Source organism: Tenrec ecaudatus, chromosome 4 (genome assembly GCF_050624435.1).
Source record: "Tenrec ecaudatus isolate mTenEca1 chromosome 4, mTenEca1.hap1, whole genome shotgun sequence".
NCBI classification, from domain to species: Eukaryota; Metazoa; Chordata; class Mammalia; order Afrosoricida; family Tenrecidae; genus Tenrec; species Tenrec ecaudatus.
In genome coordinates, this window is record NC_134533.1 from 74573751 (window position 1) to 74589321 (window position 15571).

The 15571-nt window shown below is 39.4% G+C and overlaps 1 protein-coding gene and 1 pseudogene across 1 annotated transcript in view; both read right to left on the bottom strand.

Annotated features, from left to right (window-relative positions):
• Positions 1 to 15571, bottom strand: part of RSF1 (remodeling and spacing factor 1) — a 138804-nt gene that overhangs the window by 13557 nt on the left and 109676 nt on the right. Inside the window, exons 8-11 of the mRNA XM_075546337.1 lie at positions 14033 to 14137; positions 10658 to 10737; positions 3971 to 4025; positions 2182 to 2291 (exon numbers count right to left, since the gene is read on the bottom strand). Of these exons, the coding sequence (XP_075402452.1) occupies positions 2182 to 2291; positions 3971 to 4025; positions 10658 to 10737; positions 14033 to 14137 (350 nt within the window). The remainder of the gene's footprint in view (positions 1 to 2181; positions 2292 to 3970; positions 4026 to 10657; positions 10738 to 14032; positions 14138 to 15571) is intronic.
• Positions 6943 to 7708, bottom strand: LOC142444285 (ribosome biogenesis protein NSA2 homolog pseudogene; annotated as a pseudogene).

Consider the following 15571-nt stretch of genomic DNA (forward strand, 5'->3'; position numbering starts at 1 on the left):
GAATCCATTACCATATAATATTTTTACCACTCATATATTAAGCACCAAGACAAAGGGAGGCTTCTGCTTTCAAGATATGTAATCTTCCAGTCAGGTCTCCAAGCAGTGAGTAGAATGGCTGCCTAGTGCTGCCCATGAACCGCGCATCACACTCTTTAGGTGTACAATTTAAAACTCCTTGACAGACCTCACGTGGGGTCAGTTTTTCAAGATGGAGGAAGGAGGAGAAAAGCATGTAGTTTCTGCCATACAACACTGTGCTAAGATCACCCCAAATGAATACACTTTTTACAAGAGTGAAAAGCAAAGCAAGCCTTAATAGAAATTCAAGTCAAGATGGGGAGGGGCATGTAAGTCTTGACAAAGGTGTCACATTTGATGTTGCAGAAACCAGGTGGAACAAACTCCCATTGAGAAAGAACACTCAATACTTTCATTGAACCCAAGGGAAATATCAGTACGATGCTCCTAATTAGACACTTTTGGCATAGTTTCTTGGTAATCCAGGTCATGTGTAATAGACTACGGAGTCTCTGGACTCCTTCCTTTCGAGGCTCGCAACCTTCACACTGAAAGACTTTGATGTGAAAACGCAAACTAGGTGACAGCTAACACTCACCTGTGGCAGATTTAATGGATGTGAGGCTGAAACCCCCTAGTGTAAGAAGTATACAACTGAGAACCTAAGGTTATGGAATTGGTGGGTGATGGGCTTTGGTTCAGATCTCGTTTTGAAGGTACCAACGAAAGGTAACTCGAGAACGCGGATTAAAGTTCCTGTTAGTCTAGTATGAGTAGTCCTGCTTCTGTGAATGAGTGTCATTGAAAGCTTGCCCCTTGTGGTTCCCCCTGCTCAAAGTAAAGTTGTTTCTTATCTATCCGTCTGCTAGTTTCTATAGCAGCCCAGGGACGCTTGGTCTCATACATTTTGGGGGGATGGAGGGGGGTGGGTGGGGGAGGGGAGTTCTGCCCCATCACCAACCCTTATTCATTGTTCTTATAAATTATGTACAATCACTTAAGACTATCTGTACCAGTCAGCAATTCATGTATTGCGATCTTGAACCACCATATATACTTGTGTAATTTTCCTATTCTCAACAATGTTTTAAATAAATTGTGCCACTGACTAAATTAATGACACTATTAATAGTATTACTTTATCCAAGGGGGATGATTTATAATGTTCTCTAACATACAATGATAACAATGTCTCTAAAGCAAGCCATATATATACATACATATATATACACCAGAGATTTGAATGGATTTTGGGCTCATACATAATTCTAGACCTGATCTAAGAATAATTAGTTCTTATGACATGATCCTATTCGATATCTACACTCATGGAGACCACTTAAGCAGATATGAGTGTGACAGCCAAGTGTAATGAAGAAAGCAGATGGTCCCCGCCTATCAGAGAGAAAAATACCTGGGGTCTCAAAGGCTTAGTTCAAACGAGCAAGCCATCTAAGTGTAGCGTCAACTAATAAACATCAAAGAAGCACACCATTCTGTGTGATCCAAGGATTGTAAATAATAAAACTCAACTCTGGAGGGAATCGTGCCAGAGCGAAGACGGTAAACACATGGATTCCAGAAGGCTATGGGTGACAATGGAAGCCCCCATCCATTGGCAAGGGCCCACACATGGACTAAGCCTCCAGTGAATCCCCTCTGACCATGCTTCAGGGATGTGGTAGACAGCCTTGCTAGCAGCCAAAGAGCATTGTAAAGTCAATTATAGCAAACACTGTCAAGTTAAAATGTATTATCATTTGTTCTCACTGTTGAGCCATTTTAAAGTAGTTTAAGTTTTAATATTTCCTGCTCTCTTTATGATGGAGGTTTATATGTTTTTATCAAGTTAGTTGTTGGGTTTTATTTTATATGATTTTCTGTATAAAAAAAATCCAGATATAACTACGCTTGAGGGTTTCTGAGAATCCAACTCTTTTATGGGAGTTGAAAGCTTTGTCTTTCTTCAGCAGAGTAGCTGGTGATTTTGAACTCTTGATCTTGCAACTAGTACGTCACCAAGACTCCTAAAGATTCGAGATAAATATATAGGTAATGGCTGATGATCACTGTGATGGGAAAAGCATATACCTCTAGGTCAGACTGTCTAATTTTAAAAGCATTTTATGTTTATTGAAAGCATTTCCACATATCACATACCTATAACTTATACATTTCCGTGTTCTTGTTGATCTCCTTTCAAGCAAGTTCACTTTTGATTTTTTTGAATCCTTTTTCTTTTCTTCTTGATCTTCAGAAAAATCTGGCTCCTTATTTTAAAATAATAAGAAGTATATGGCTTAGTAATCCTGAAATAATTAGCTTTCTAATCTCCAACTAGATAGCAAATCCAGAAAATTTGTAAAGCTTACAGGGATTCCCCTAAACAGAAAAACTATTGCGCCCAATGAATGAAGCACTTCTGTATCAGAAATCTTATACTTCTGTTAATCTAAAATTAATTTCTTTGAACAATGATGTTTCCCCACCAATATATATACGATTTTAACAAATGATTATAATCTATAAATATGCTGAATGAATGGAAGAAAGGTTTTAAAAGAAGGGAATGTGATACTGAAAGATGAAACCTAAACAAGAGGCTATTTAGTGGTATAAATTAAATCTGAAACTGCATATGAAATGTACAAAATGTCTTAATTTCAAATGAAAACCATATTATATGGTAAAATGACCTTCCTTATAAACTGGACTACTAATTGTTAACACAATGATACCAAGCCATGACTAAATATACAAATATAAGTTTCTCTGTTTTCACACCAAAGCAGGGAATGAAGAATCAGAAATTTCCCTGAAATATCTTTAGTCATTTTGTACAAATAGCACATAGAAAGGCTAACAACAATTTAATCAATTTAGTATAATAACAATGAAACATATACTCCATGGGTATATACCATAAAACTTGGTTAGATGTACGAGGGGGTAACCCCCCAAAACCCAGAATTTTTTCCACCAAATCCATGTATTTAATTTTGTTACAAAAACAGCCTTATCACCTTCAAAGTACTCTCCATTACACTTTAACACATTGGTCAAATCTGTGATTCATTCTTGGAAACATTTTTCAGACTCGTCTGTTTGGATGGATGACAGTATCTCCCTTGTTTTTTTTCCTACACCTCATCTATACCCTCAAATCGCTGTCCTTTCATGTCCCTCTTCATTCGAGGAAACAAAACCAGGTCGCACAGAGCAAGGTCTGGTGAGTGCGGTGCATGGGCAAGAGAACTGTCGTGGAGGCAAGAACAGTCTCCCGTCTGCCGCAAATCAGGCCTTTTGTATTGCACATTGTTATGCTATCATTTCAGAACTTCTACATAGAAAGCTTGATTAAGGAAGTCGATGGACGTCCAGAACAAGGTTTATCATAAATCGACATTTCACCTTTTCTGAAATGGAAAACCACCTATGTATTTCAGTTTTTTTCCACTTATAACCTGTGTTCAACACAGCAGTTTCTGCGGCATTTTTCCTGAGCAGGAAACAAAATTTCACAGCTGCACCCTGTTCTCTTAAATTTGCTATCACAAAAAACAAGGTTCAACCAAAGCTGCATTATGAAAAAATTCACTGTGTCTAGAGAGAACCTTCCCAGGCGATGCCACTGGGTGCACTAACTCCGAGCGAGTTGCTGGATCTCGCCTAGTCGGGAAAAATGTGTGCTGTGAAAGCTCCCCTCTGCCCAGTGCAATTCTGGTGTTTAGGGGGCTACCCCTCATCCTACCGCATTTTTTAATATACGTACTATTTTAATTACAGGGGGTTTGTGGTTAAGTTTTTGCTTTCCTTTAATGATCTTGAATTTTCATATTTAATAAGACAGGCATATGTTTTAAACTAGTCACATCATGTAATATGGGTTAAACTTTCGAGTATGATAGTTTCCCCTTTAAAAATACTTTTAAAATACCCAGAAACTTACTTGTGGAGGAATGATGTTCTCAATACTGATACCCACATACACCAAGCGTTCTTTCCTGTAAGTGAAAACAAACACAAATAAAAGGAGATTTGCTAAAAATCAGTGTTACAAAAATTATTACAAAAATACCACTAATTTGACCAATACTACTATTAGGATTTCATGGAAATAACAGAAACTGGGTCAAAACAGACAGTTTGCCTATCACATAGCATTGTTATCTTCACGGAAGGCACAACATTCCCTGAGGGTATGAAAACAATAGCTTTTGTAGTAATTTATAATGTGAAATGAAAGTTATAACTGAAATAGACAAAGAAAATTCATGAATCGAATCAATCATGCTGTGATTCACAATGATATGATTAGATAGAAAGCCATCTTTTAAGATGAAAGAACCCTTTCTTAGGTTGGTGTTGCAGTAATTAAGTGTACTTTACATAGGTATAATCTCATGGCAGTAAATATCACTCTATTAGTAAAAAGCATCTTGGTAACAGAACATGCCAGGAACCCACACTAAGACCATTGACTTCTGGCGGAGTGAAAAGCCAGCCAGCCAGATGGCTCTGCATTGAGTGACGGCATGCAGTTAAGACTTCTGCTGAAAATGAAGAGCTGAGAGCAGGGGTTCTCACCCTCTCTAACGCTGTTACCCTATAATACAGGTCCTCATGTTGTGGGGACCCCCAACCATAACATGTTTTTTAATGCGACTTCATAACTGTAATTTTGCTACTGTTATGAGTTATAATGTAAATATCTGATATGCAGGAAATATTTTCACTGTTACAAACTGAACATAATGAAAGCATAGTGACTAATCACAAAAACATTATGGAATTATATACTGTGAAATATTTATTTCTAATGACAAATAAATGAGAGTTTGTCTTGAAGCATGGTGTAGCATGGGTAACACTCTTCACGCCAGGTACTCGTAGGTGGGCATATCTGCATGTGGGCGGATCCGCCTGGAGACTGACAGAGGAGCAACGTCTCGGTTCTTAAGACTATTGGAAATAATGTGTTTTCTGATGGTCTTAGGCGACCCCTGTGAAAGGGTTGGTTCAATCACCAAATGGGTCCGTGACCAACAGGTTGAGAACCACTAACTTAGACAATTAATGACATCTCTTTGGTTTCAGTTCCAAGAATAAACCTTTGTTGATTTTAATGCAAAGCATTTTACCTAGCAAACTTAAATGGTGTGGTGATGGGATACTAAACTGAAATTGTGAACCACTCTTCCTCTCTGAACCAGCACTGTCCTTTGCACAGTGAGAACGCCGGCTGGCAAGGTCCTTTAGAACTCTCTCTTACTGCCAACAATCTGCCTTTTAGGTCCTTCCCTGTGCTCACAAGGTTTTTATGCACGTTTTACAGTCAGGATATGAAACTGTAAAATAAAAATCAATATATAAAAAAGTTATTTCAATTTAAACCTGATAAAAATATACTAGCTAATAAACTAAAAACTAGGAAAGGAAAGGCTAGTACTAGCAATAATAATAAAGACTTAATGAATATGCTATAAATTGAGATATGTGGTATCAAATGTTTGCTCTATGAGTGTCCTTACCATATGTAAATTTATTGCGATTTGTTACCACCTAAAATGTTTCTACTTTGATTGACGACTATTTTTCACCTTAATTCATGCTGACATCTTTAGAAAATTTTCAACATATTAGGTCAGGGTTTTTGTCGGCCCTGGGAATGCAAAGGTGCCTGCCCTCAAGACTATTTAACACGTGCGTGCAGTCTACTATGAACAGGCATCATGGAAACATCCTTCTCTTGCTCAGTAATCTTGGGGATGTGCATACTTTGTCATGGAGAGAAATAGCAACTGTGCCAGCTCACTACTCCCTAGCTCAATGCTCACGTTTGGCAGAAACCTTATCATTACTGAAAATCACACCACTTCCAATGTTCCATTTTGGGCAGCCTATTCTTTGGCTTCTACTGGCTCTCCGTGCTGCTCACCACATCACTGTATTGATTCCGCTAGGATCATACCCAATCACTCTCCTGTCCTCTCTGGATTGCCAGTCATTCCCTTTCACGTCCTCCCTTTCCTCCTCGCCTGGTTCAGACTCCTGTGGTTCATCACTGTAACCACCTCTGATGAAATCCAATTCATTTGTAGCAAAATATCATTACTAATAAGTATTATGGAAATATAGGACTATTAAAATTCCCAAATTATTTCCAGCAACACATTTGAGAGCAAACATTTATAAATCAGGTGTGTGAACGTGTGAAACACCCAGTATCATGCGCACCACAGTCTGCAAACAGTTACTAGGTAGTCACTATTTCCTCAGTGACCCATCCTTTTTCTCTGAAAGGTCTGCACTGTTGTCTAAAAGTCACTGTTGCCAGTTCCAATTCTCAGAGCTCCTCTCTGTGCTGAGCAGAAGTGAACCGCAGAGTCTCCAAGGCCGTGATCTCAGAAGCAGATGGTCAGGTCTGTCTTCCAAGGTGCCTCTGTGAGCTGACTGCCAACCTCAGCTAGCAGTCGAATGCAGAACTATTTATGCCAACAAAGGATCCACCGAAATATGCATGGAGTGAAGTTCCACTCATGCTCACAGGGCCTCCAGGAGGTGGAATGGAGATTCAACGGCATTCAAGAATAGCACTAGTCAAAAGTTTTCTACCAGTCTTTTCCACATACAAATGACATGAGTAGTCTGAGTCATCAAAGAAAAATCTGAAGTATCAGGCTAAATTCTTAGTGGTTTACATCCTTGATCTTAAAAGTGAAGAGTATTAGCTATGTACAGTAGAGTTATACCAGATTTAGGACATGGGGAGGCTGCTCAATCTCTAAAAGATTAGGACAAAGGAAAATTTAACTTGAAACATTTTTAGTTAGATTTACCTCAGTGTCAAAAATAAGAATAGCAGAAACTCTGCACATCAGTGTTAAAAAATTACTTGAAAAATACTGTCTACCTATCTACCTATAGTATTTTTTCAGGATGGTTGGTAACCTGGGTAGTATATCTCCCCCAAGTCACCTTGCTTGCTTTTGTCACAAGACCCAACTCACTCACATTCACCTCAGTAAGAATGCCTTTGACAGTAGTGCTCAACAGCGTACACAGTGCAGACAAGGGGTTCGTCTTTTCAAAAAAGTTATTGGTAAGCAAAAGGAGCCTTTGTATTTAAGTTCAGGGTGCAGGACATGTGCCTTCTTGAACGGTAAGCCTGATGAAGCATTCACAATCCGGTAGTTTCTGTGGAAGGCCCTCTCCAACCGAGCAGACTGGTAACCATCAATTTCTAGGCCTTCTTTTGCCCTGTTCCTGTTCAAGGAACTCTTAGTACTTCCATTTGCTAAGGGCATGCACTTTGGGCAGAGGGAATTCCTACTTTCCCTTTCCATTTTAATCCCATTGAAAACTATTTAGGTCAATTGGGACTGCCCCCTCTGTGCAGCAGATAGGCAGGCAATGCACCTTGTGGAGACCTTCAGTCATGCTTTTGTTTGGTGTTTCTCTTTTCATGCATCTTTAGAACTGTTTTCATTTGCATTTTCTCAGCATGATGCTGCTTGTGGTGGAGCTTAGCCTTCAGATCCATCATCTTTATTTGCTTTCTCTTTTCCTCACTGTAACAATGGGAGTGCTTATGGTGTGGCTCAGGCGGCTCCTTCTGTGGCAGGGCATGGGCAGCAAGACCAGCAGACGCGAACGCGGTCTCTGGGGCAACTTACCCCATGTATTTAAAAACAAGTTATTCTAGAAAACACTCAATACCTAAATACAAACCTATCTACACATCCCATATTAAAAACTGAGCAATAATACCTAATCAACTTCAGAAGTAAATTAGCATTTAAACTAAGAAGCGCTCTTAAGCCAGAGCACTCCAAATGGCTTAAGAAAACAAAGACACACGGAAGCAGCACCCCAACACGGGTGATCGTGAAGGCACAGGAGACCAGGTCTCCAACAACAAAGGTGGGGGGTGGGGGGGTGGGAATCACATCACCGTGAATGAGGAGGAGTGCGTGATGGGGACCCAATGCCCATCTGTAGACGGCTGGACATCCCTTCCAGAGGGGAGATGAGTCACTCAGGGTTCAGTGTAGCAGCAATGAAACTCAAAACCTTCCTCTAGTTCCTGAACGCTTCCTAACCTCCCAATTATCATGACCCCAGTTCTACCTTGCGGACCTGGCTAACCAGAGGATGTACAGCAGTGCAGTGGGGATCTGGAGGCACAGGGAATCTAGGACAAATGAATCCCTCAACACCCGCGGTGGGAGTGGCGACAACAGGAGGGAAGGGGGTGTAGAAAGGGAGAACCGATCTTGGAGATCTATGTGTAACATCCTCTCTGGGAAATGGGCAATGGGAAGGTGGGTGAGGGGAGACGCTGGGCAGTGTAAGATAGGATATAATAATTATTTATAAACTATTAAGGGACCAGGGGGAAGGGGGGAGCGGGGAGGGAGGGGGAGGGGGAAAAAAGGGAAACCGAGCTGATTCCAGAAACCCAAGTGGAAGGTGAATTTTGAGAATGATGAGTGCAACGAATGTATAAGGGTGCTTTGCTCAACTGATGTATGTGTGGATTGTGATAAGAGTTGTATGAGTCCCAATAAAAAGATTTATTAATTAAAAAAAAGAAAACAAAGAAAAGGAAATTGAGCCCAGTTCTAAGGTTCACCATTTCAAAAGTTAAAATGAGTAGATTATGGAACATGCTGACTGCCTTATAGCAAAATAGACTCTGGGGGGAAGGGTTTCTACACCAGGGGACAAAAAGGTCAAGGAGAAGCGAATGGAGGTAACGACGGCAAGAAGAGCAATTAAGAGACAAGGGTTCCAGCTTCTTCTATGAGCTTCTGCACAAATGGGCATCAAGGCCTTCTGGTTAGTTTTCCGATCGCCCTCGCTCAGCGCGCATCAGTCCTCAGAATCCTTACTCCAAGAACCACACATTCCGATTGCTTCAGTTAAACAAAAGGGGGAGTTGCTACTTCTTTTTCCTTATGACTGTCACAGTTAATGTTCTAAAACAAAGACAGGATTATGGCTAGTCACTGTCTACAGAGAGTAACTGAGGTGTGTCATCCAACCTCAAAGATGCTCCACAGCTGCCGTTTCTCTCGCATCCCTTTTCTGCTCTCACCTGTACATTGTAACATTGCAGACAACTGTGCTCTTTGCCGTCAATGCTCAACTCCTCTCAATATACACTTATATAAACACTCCTTATTTTTCCAGGTCTTCCCAAATAACTCCAACTCTAGAAGAACAAAAATGTCCTCCACAACGATGTCATGAAAACACCTGGATTAATCTAACAGTATCCTAAGTATATTCTCCTGTTACATAATTCGCTTGGATTAGTTACTTATTGCTTCTCTGAGAAGGTGAACTACCTGTAATCAAGAGATTTGACTTACTCATTTTGTTTTCAGTTCCATACACAGTCAAAACCAGAAAAAAACAAGTAATTCACTGCCATAGAGTCAATTCTGACTCACAGTGACACTACAGACCAGGGCAGAACTGCTTCTGTGGGTTTCTGATAATGTAACTCTTTACAAGAATAAAAAGTCTCATCTTTCGTCCATGGAGTTGATTCGTGAGGACCTTGTGATTGATTAGCAGCAGCCCAATACTTAACCACTATGCCTCTAGGATCCCTTAAGGAAGTCAGTCAAAAAGGCACAAATAAATTTTGCTCTCTTGTCTTTTGAGCTCCCTTTTAAAGAACAGGCTCAAAAATAAAATAAAGAATAGGAGCAACTTATTAGCCTTACCTGCTCAAGGAAGCCTTCTCCAACACAGTGAACCTCGCTACAATGCAATACTGAAGGGAAGGCATCCCTTTCTCAGTATTAAGTCTCACTGCCATTGAGTCAATGCCGACTCATAACCACCTCCTATGGGTTTCAGGGACTGAAACTGTATAGTGAGTGGAAAGCTCACTCTTTCTCCTGATGAGGTGCAGGTGGTTTTGAACTATCAATCATGCAGATTAGGCCCATTCAAAGAAAATGAATAACTAAATCTGGACCAGTTTTATATTCTCCACAAAAATCACTTAGGTACACATCCTCCACAATACTTAAGGCAGTATTTATTCAGAGTAGGTTCCAATAAATGCTTTGGATCAGGGTTGGCAAACTTTTTTCATAAAGGGACAGATAATACATATACTAGACTTGGCTGACTATAAGGTCTCTAGTACAGCTAATTGATTATGATGTTTTAACCCCAAACACACAAAATGCATAAATGAAAGAGCAGAGATTAAACATGATTCTAATAATAATTGGTACAAGAATGAAGAAAATATTCTAAAACGGATTGTGGTAATGATTGCACAACTCTTCCTGATGCAACTGAACTGTTGGATTTCATGACATGTGAATTATGTCAGCAAAACTGTTGGAAAACAACAACAAAATGAAGTTGGAATTGTAAAAAGAACACGTATACTTGAATAACCTATCATTCCCATATAATGAAATGCTATTGTCTTGAATTTTAAAAATAATTTAAAACAAAAGATCACTCTTAGTCTGCAGGCCACACAAAACAGATATTTGATCCACAGGTCAGGTCATAGGTTGGCAACCCCTGCTTTCGGAGATCACATGAATTTGCATGGCAACATCATTTTGCTGTCGACCACTAATGATAGCTAATGTAATACCTTCGCTCAGCACGCTCCTTCTTCTTCAAGGCGACATCCAAATCTTGCAACTGCTCCTCTAGTTTCTCACAAAGCAATTTCTGAGGGAGCAAAACAGATGCCATTTCTTTATGAGCAAACACCCTTCCAAAATCATTGATCTAAGGTGTATTATTATGTTCAATGATCTACTGCTATCAAGCTTGTAAGAGGCAACAGAGTGGGTAAAAATTTGTTTTCTTTGTGCTTAATGAAATAGAGGTGCCTGAGCATCCTCTGAATTAAAGGTAAGCGCATCCTCTTTGGGACAAAGCATCTGTTAGAAAAATCTGCAGTCTCACCAGAAAATATACTGTGCCAATCAGAGCTGGAAACACAAGGAATTCAGGACTGTTAAACCCCTCAGGGCCAATAATGAGATTAGAGATACCAGGAGGGGAAGGGATGGGGGAAGAAAGAAGGAACCGATCACAATAATCTACATATAACCCTCTCCCTGGGGGATGGACAACAGAAAAGTGGGTGAAGGGAGACATCAGACAGTGAAATACATGAAAAAATAATAATAATTTATAAACTACCAAGGGTTCACGCGGGAGGGAGGGGGTAAAAATATAAGCTGATACCAAGGGCTCAAGTAGACAGAAAATGTTTTGAAAACAATGATGGCAACAAATGTACAAATGTGCTTGAAACAATGGATGTTTGTATGGATTGTGATAAGAATTGTATGAGCCCCCAATAAAATGATTAATATACATATACATATACACACATATATAGTGCCTAGCTCGCTGGTAGTAATTAATGTTTAGAATACCCAGAAAGCAAGGGACCGATGGTTCTGGAGGGACTTGTGAGGAAAAGGATTCAGGAGAAGGGAGCGGTGAGCAAACAACACCATACACGGGAACAACTGGGGAATTACAATCAACAGCGAGCGCACGTAGAAATCCTGGGAGTGTTGGAGCAACAACAATCTGGCTGAGAGGATTTACTAAGAGACAGAAGGGTGACCATGACGGTGGGGCAGGAGGAACGTAAACGGAAACAGGAAAGATCTAGGAAGCAAAGCTATTAATAGACGAATAAACTAGATGTGTACATATGTAAATACATTAATTCATAAAAATAGAGGTATTGGCCTATGTACGATGTATCCACATTACAATATACTGTGTGAACCTTGCCAGATGGAATGAACAAAAATCAAATTGACTACACATGTGGGAAGATATAATGGAAAAACTATCAGCGGCTTGAACAGTCAGGGGCTGAATGTGAAGCAGACCCAAAACTGCTTATATGGAAGTACAGGTTGAAGCTAAAGAAAATTAAAATAGGTCAATGAGAATAAAAATATGTCCCATCTGAATGTAAAGGCCATCTCGAGAACAGATTTTATCCAATGAATACCAATAAGCAAAAGCCACAGGAGTTGGGAAGTGACAAGTACAGGAGGCTAGCTACAAAAGAGGAAACCAAGAAGAGACTGCAAATTGCTCTTCCAAGCAAAGCAGCTAAAGCGAATAGACAAAATGATGGTTCAGAGTGGCTCTGGGAGGCAAAGTGAAGTGCTACAGTGAAATATGCAAAGGCCCTGCATTAAAAATCAAAGGGAAGAATAAGTTCAAGCATTTACTCATCTATGGCGACAAAATTTAGAAGGCAGCTACTTGGCCAACCAATCAAAAGGGATCCATATTTATGCACAATCTAAAGATAAATGATACAACATAATATGTAAATTATTAAATAATATAATTAATATCACATGTAAGTAGTTTGAAGATAATTTAAAAATGGTTCCAACAGTGTATCAGGAGGGAAGTATCAGAAATTGAAGAGAATTCAGAAGCGGATCTAGGACAAAGGAGATCATAGGTGATTTCAGATGGATATTGGTCAAAAGCAGAATATAAGAAAGTTGTGTAGTTGGTGTTCCATTGACTATCCAAAGATACTCAACCATGTGGATCACAACAAACTATGAATAACATTGTGAAAAAGAGGAATTTCAGAACACTTCATTATGCTCATGCTGAGCTCTGTACATAAACCAAGAGGCAGTAATCTGAACAAAACTCGATCTACTGCCTGGCTTCCAGTCAGGAACAGTGAGTGAGTAGATGCTAAGGTTGGATCATTTCACCGCACTCATTAAATCGGTATGCTGAACAAGTAATTTGAGACGCTGAAATATATGAAGAATGAGCAACAAGACCGAAGGAAGATGCATTACAAATTATAACAGGCACATTGCACAATTCCAGATAAAAAGCAAAGAGGATTTTAAGCATTTACTGATGAAGACTAAAGTCCACAGGCTTCAGGGATGGCCCCTCAATATAGAGAAAGCAAAATTCTCACAACGTAAGCAATATACAACATCATAATAAATGAAATTACTGAAGTTGTCAAGCATTTCATTTTACTTAGAGCTATAATCTTTGCCCATGAAACAGCAATCAAGAAATTAAACATCTCATCACACTGAAGTCTGACGCAAAAATATCACATTGAAGGCTGGGGTTTTCAATTGCATTATATGTACCTGAAAGCTAACAATACATAAGGAATCCTGAAGAAGAAGAAGGGATGTCTTTGAATTATGGCAATGGGAAAGAACACTGCCTGCATCGCAAACAATCGGTTTTGGAAGTACAGCTAGAAAGTTCCTTAAAATCAAGGATGGCGAGAATTCATCCACTGTCCGTTTAAAGATATCCATCAGGAGACCAGGACATGGTGCTCGGTAAAGTACAGGGTCAGGGAGAAAGAAAGTTTGACATAGAAGCTGTGATGATACACAAACATAGACCAATTACAGGATTGTGCAAGGCCAGGTGCTGTTTTGTTCTTATGTACACAAGGAGGCAGTGATTCCAAGCCAATGAACACCGCCAAACATGAACAAAAGCAACGCTAGCAGCTTGCATAAAGACACCAAACCGAATTAAGGCAGAGGGTGAAGAAATGTAATGTAAAGCTGGTAAAACGAACCACGAAGCCGCTGATGCAAAGAGGGTGGACAGCAACAAAGAGGGTGGCGGCAGGGAAGGCCCTCACTCTTCCTCCTTTTTAAAGCCTTACTTCTTAACCTGTAGCTAAATAAATTTAGTTGTTTGTCTCTATAAAAATGTGAGACAAAATAAGCCCGTGATTTAGTTTCGCAAACACTAGGCTTCTCAGAGTTGTTTCAGAAAATGATCAAAAGGACCTAAAAGATATCATTAAGTAAGAACAGCTGTTTTGACAGTCTCTCGTTTCTAAGGTCTAAACAAGAAGTACTATTCAGAAATTCTTTTGAACACTAAAGCTGTTTGGTGGCTGCCAAGAAGGATTAATTTGCAGGTAAAATCAAGGACCATTCCGTGTGCAAAAAGAGAGGCATACGTGTTGGCAAGGCGGGCAGAACCACTCTCCATCCGGGATGATCATAAGAGGAGGGCGGAGGCAGGCCGTGTGGTAGCCACTGTCGCAAGAGTCGCACAGGAGAATCTGAAACAAACCACAGATGAATGTTAACATAAAATTCCATATTATTTAAAGCCAAAAGATAGTGCAACAGCATTTTAGTAATCAAAACTAAAGTCACCTGATACACCACCTAAAAGAAAAATTACCACCAAAAAAGGGTAAGAATTCATTAAGTTCCAAATTTCATGTAAACTATGTGTTCTTCGTAGTTAGAGTGTTTATTGCTGCCATATAACAAAATCTCAGCAACAATTTTTAGAATTATCATGCACGACCCTACGCAAATAAAAGCTAAACCCACTGCTGTTAGAGATTTCGTTCACGGCAGCCCTACAGGGCAGGGAGCCCTGCTCCAGAGCATTCCTAAGGCTGCAGCTCTTCGGGGACGCACTGCTCACATTTCACTGCAGGGTTCACTTTAACTACAGTACCTTACGAGAAATTTTAAGAGTACAATTTTCACATCAATTACCGATCTGTAAGAAACATTCATAGGTATTTTGATCATGTAAATTTAAATGAGACTGATGAACAAAAGGAATGGGACTATAAACAGGATTATCACATTCAAATACAAAGGATAACAATTTTTGAAGTTGTTGTTTTATCACTATTTGTGTTTATGATGATCAACTCAGTAAAACAAACACTGGCATACTTATGTTTAAATATTCATTTAAATTTAATCAGCTCTGAGGATTTGAAAACATAGGCATTTGAGTTATAAGACACAACTTAACTGTGCTGTAACTTTAGCCCTCCACAAGAGCTTTACAGAGAGCAGAGTTCTTCACTCTTCATCCAGTTGCCACTATATTAACCACGGGCATAACGAGGGTACGTCTATTAAACTATGACATCAACACTCTCGCAATGCCCTAACTGCACTGCATACATTGTATGGAGGTACAACAGTATCCTTTTGGCTTCTAAAATCCAGTCCAGCATTCCCATTTTACATTTAGGCATTTCTTTTTCTTCCTTTTTCATGATTGACAGTTTTGAAGAACACTGGGGTTGGATTTTTTGGGTAGAAGGTCCATCTATTTGGGCTTATCAGATGTTTTCTTATAATTAGCTAGGGCTTTGAGTTTTGGGGACAAACACCATAAAGATGAAGTGTCCAGTTCATTACCTGTCATTTCTGAGGGTGCATGATATTCACATGACTAATTACTGATTATATTAAGTTTGATCAGTTGCCTAAAGTGGTAGTCACCAAATTTCGACACTCTAAAATTAAAACTTTTGATTTTTCACATTTGATTTTCTTATTAGAGCAATAAGTCCACCCTGCACTCAAGGAAATTAAATTCTATTTTCAGGAGGAAGGATTATTTAAGAATTTTTAGATGTATATTAAAATCATATAACTTAAATTAATTACATATTTAGGGAAAGAAACTTTGGAATAAAGCAAATATCTTGCCATTCCTTAAAGATTCACCGGCTAAT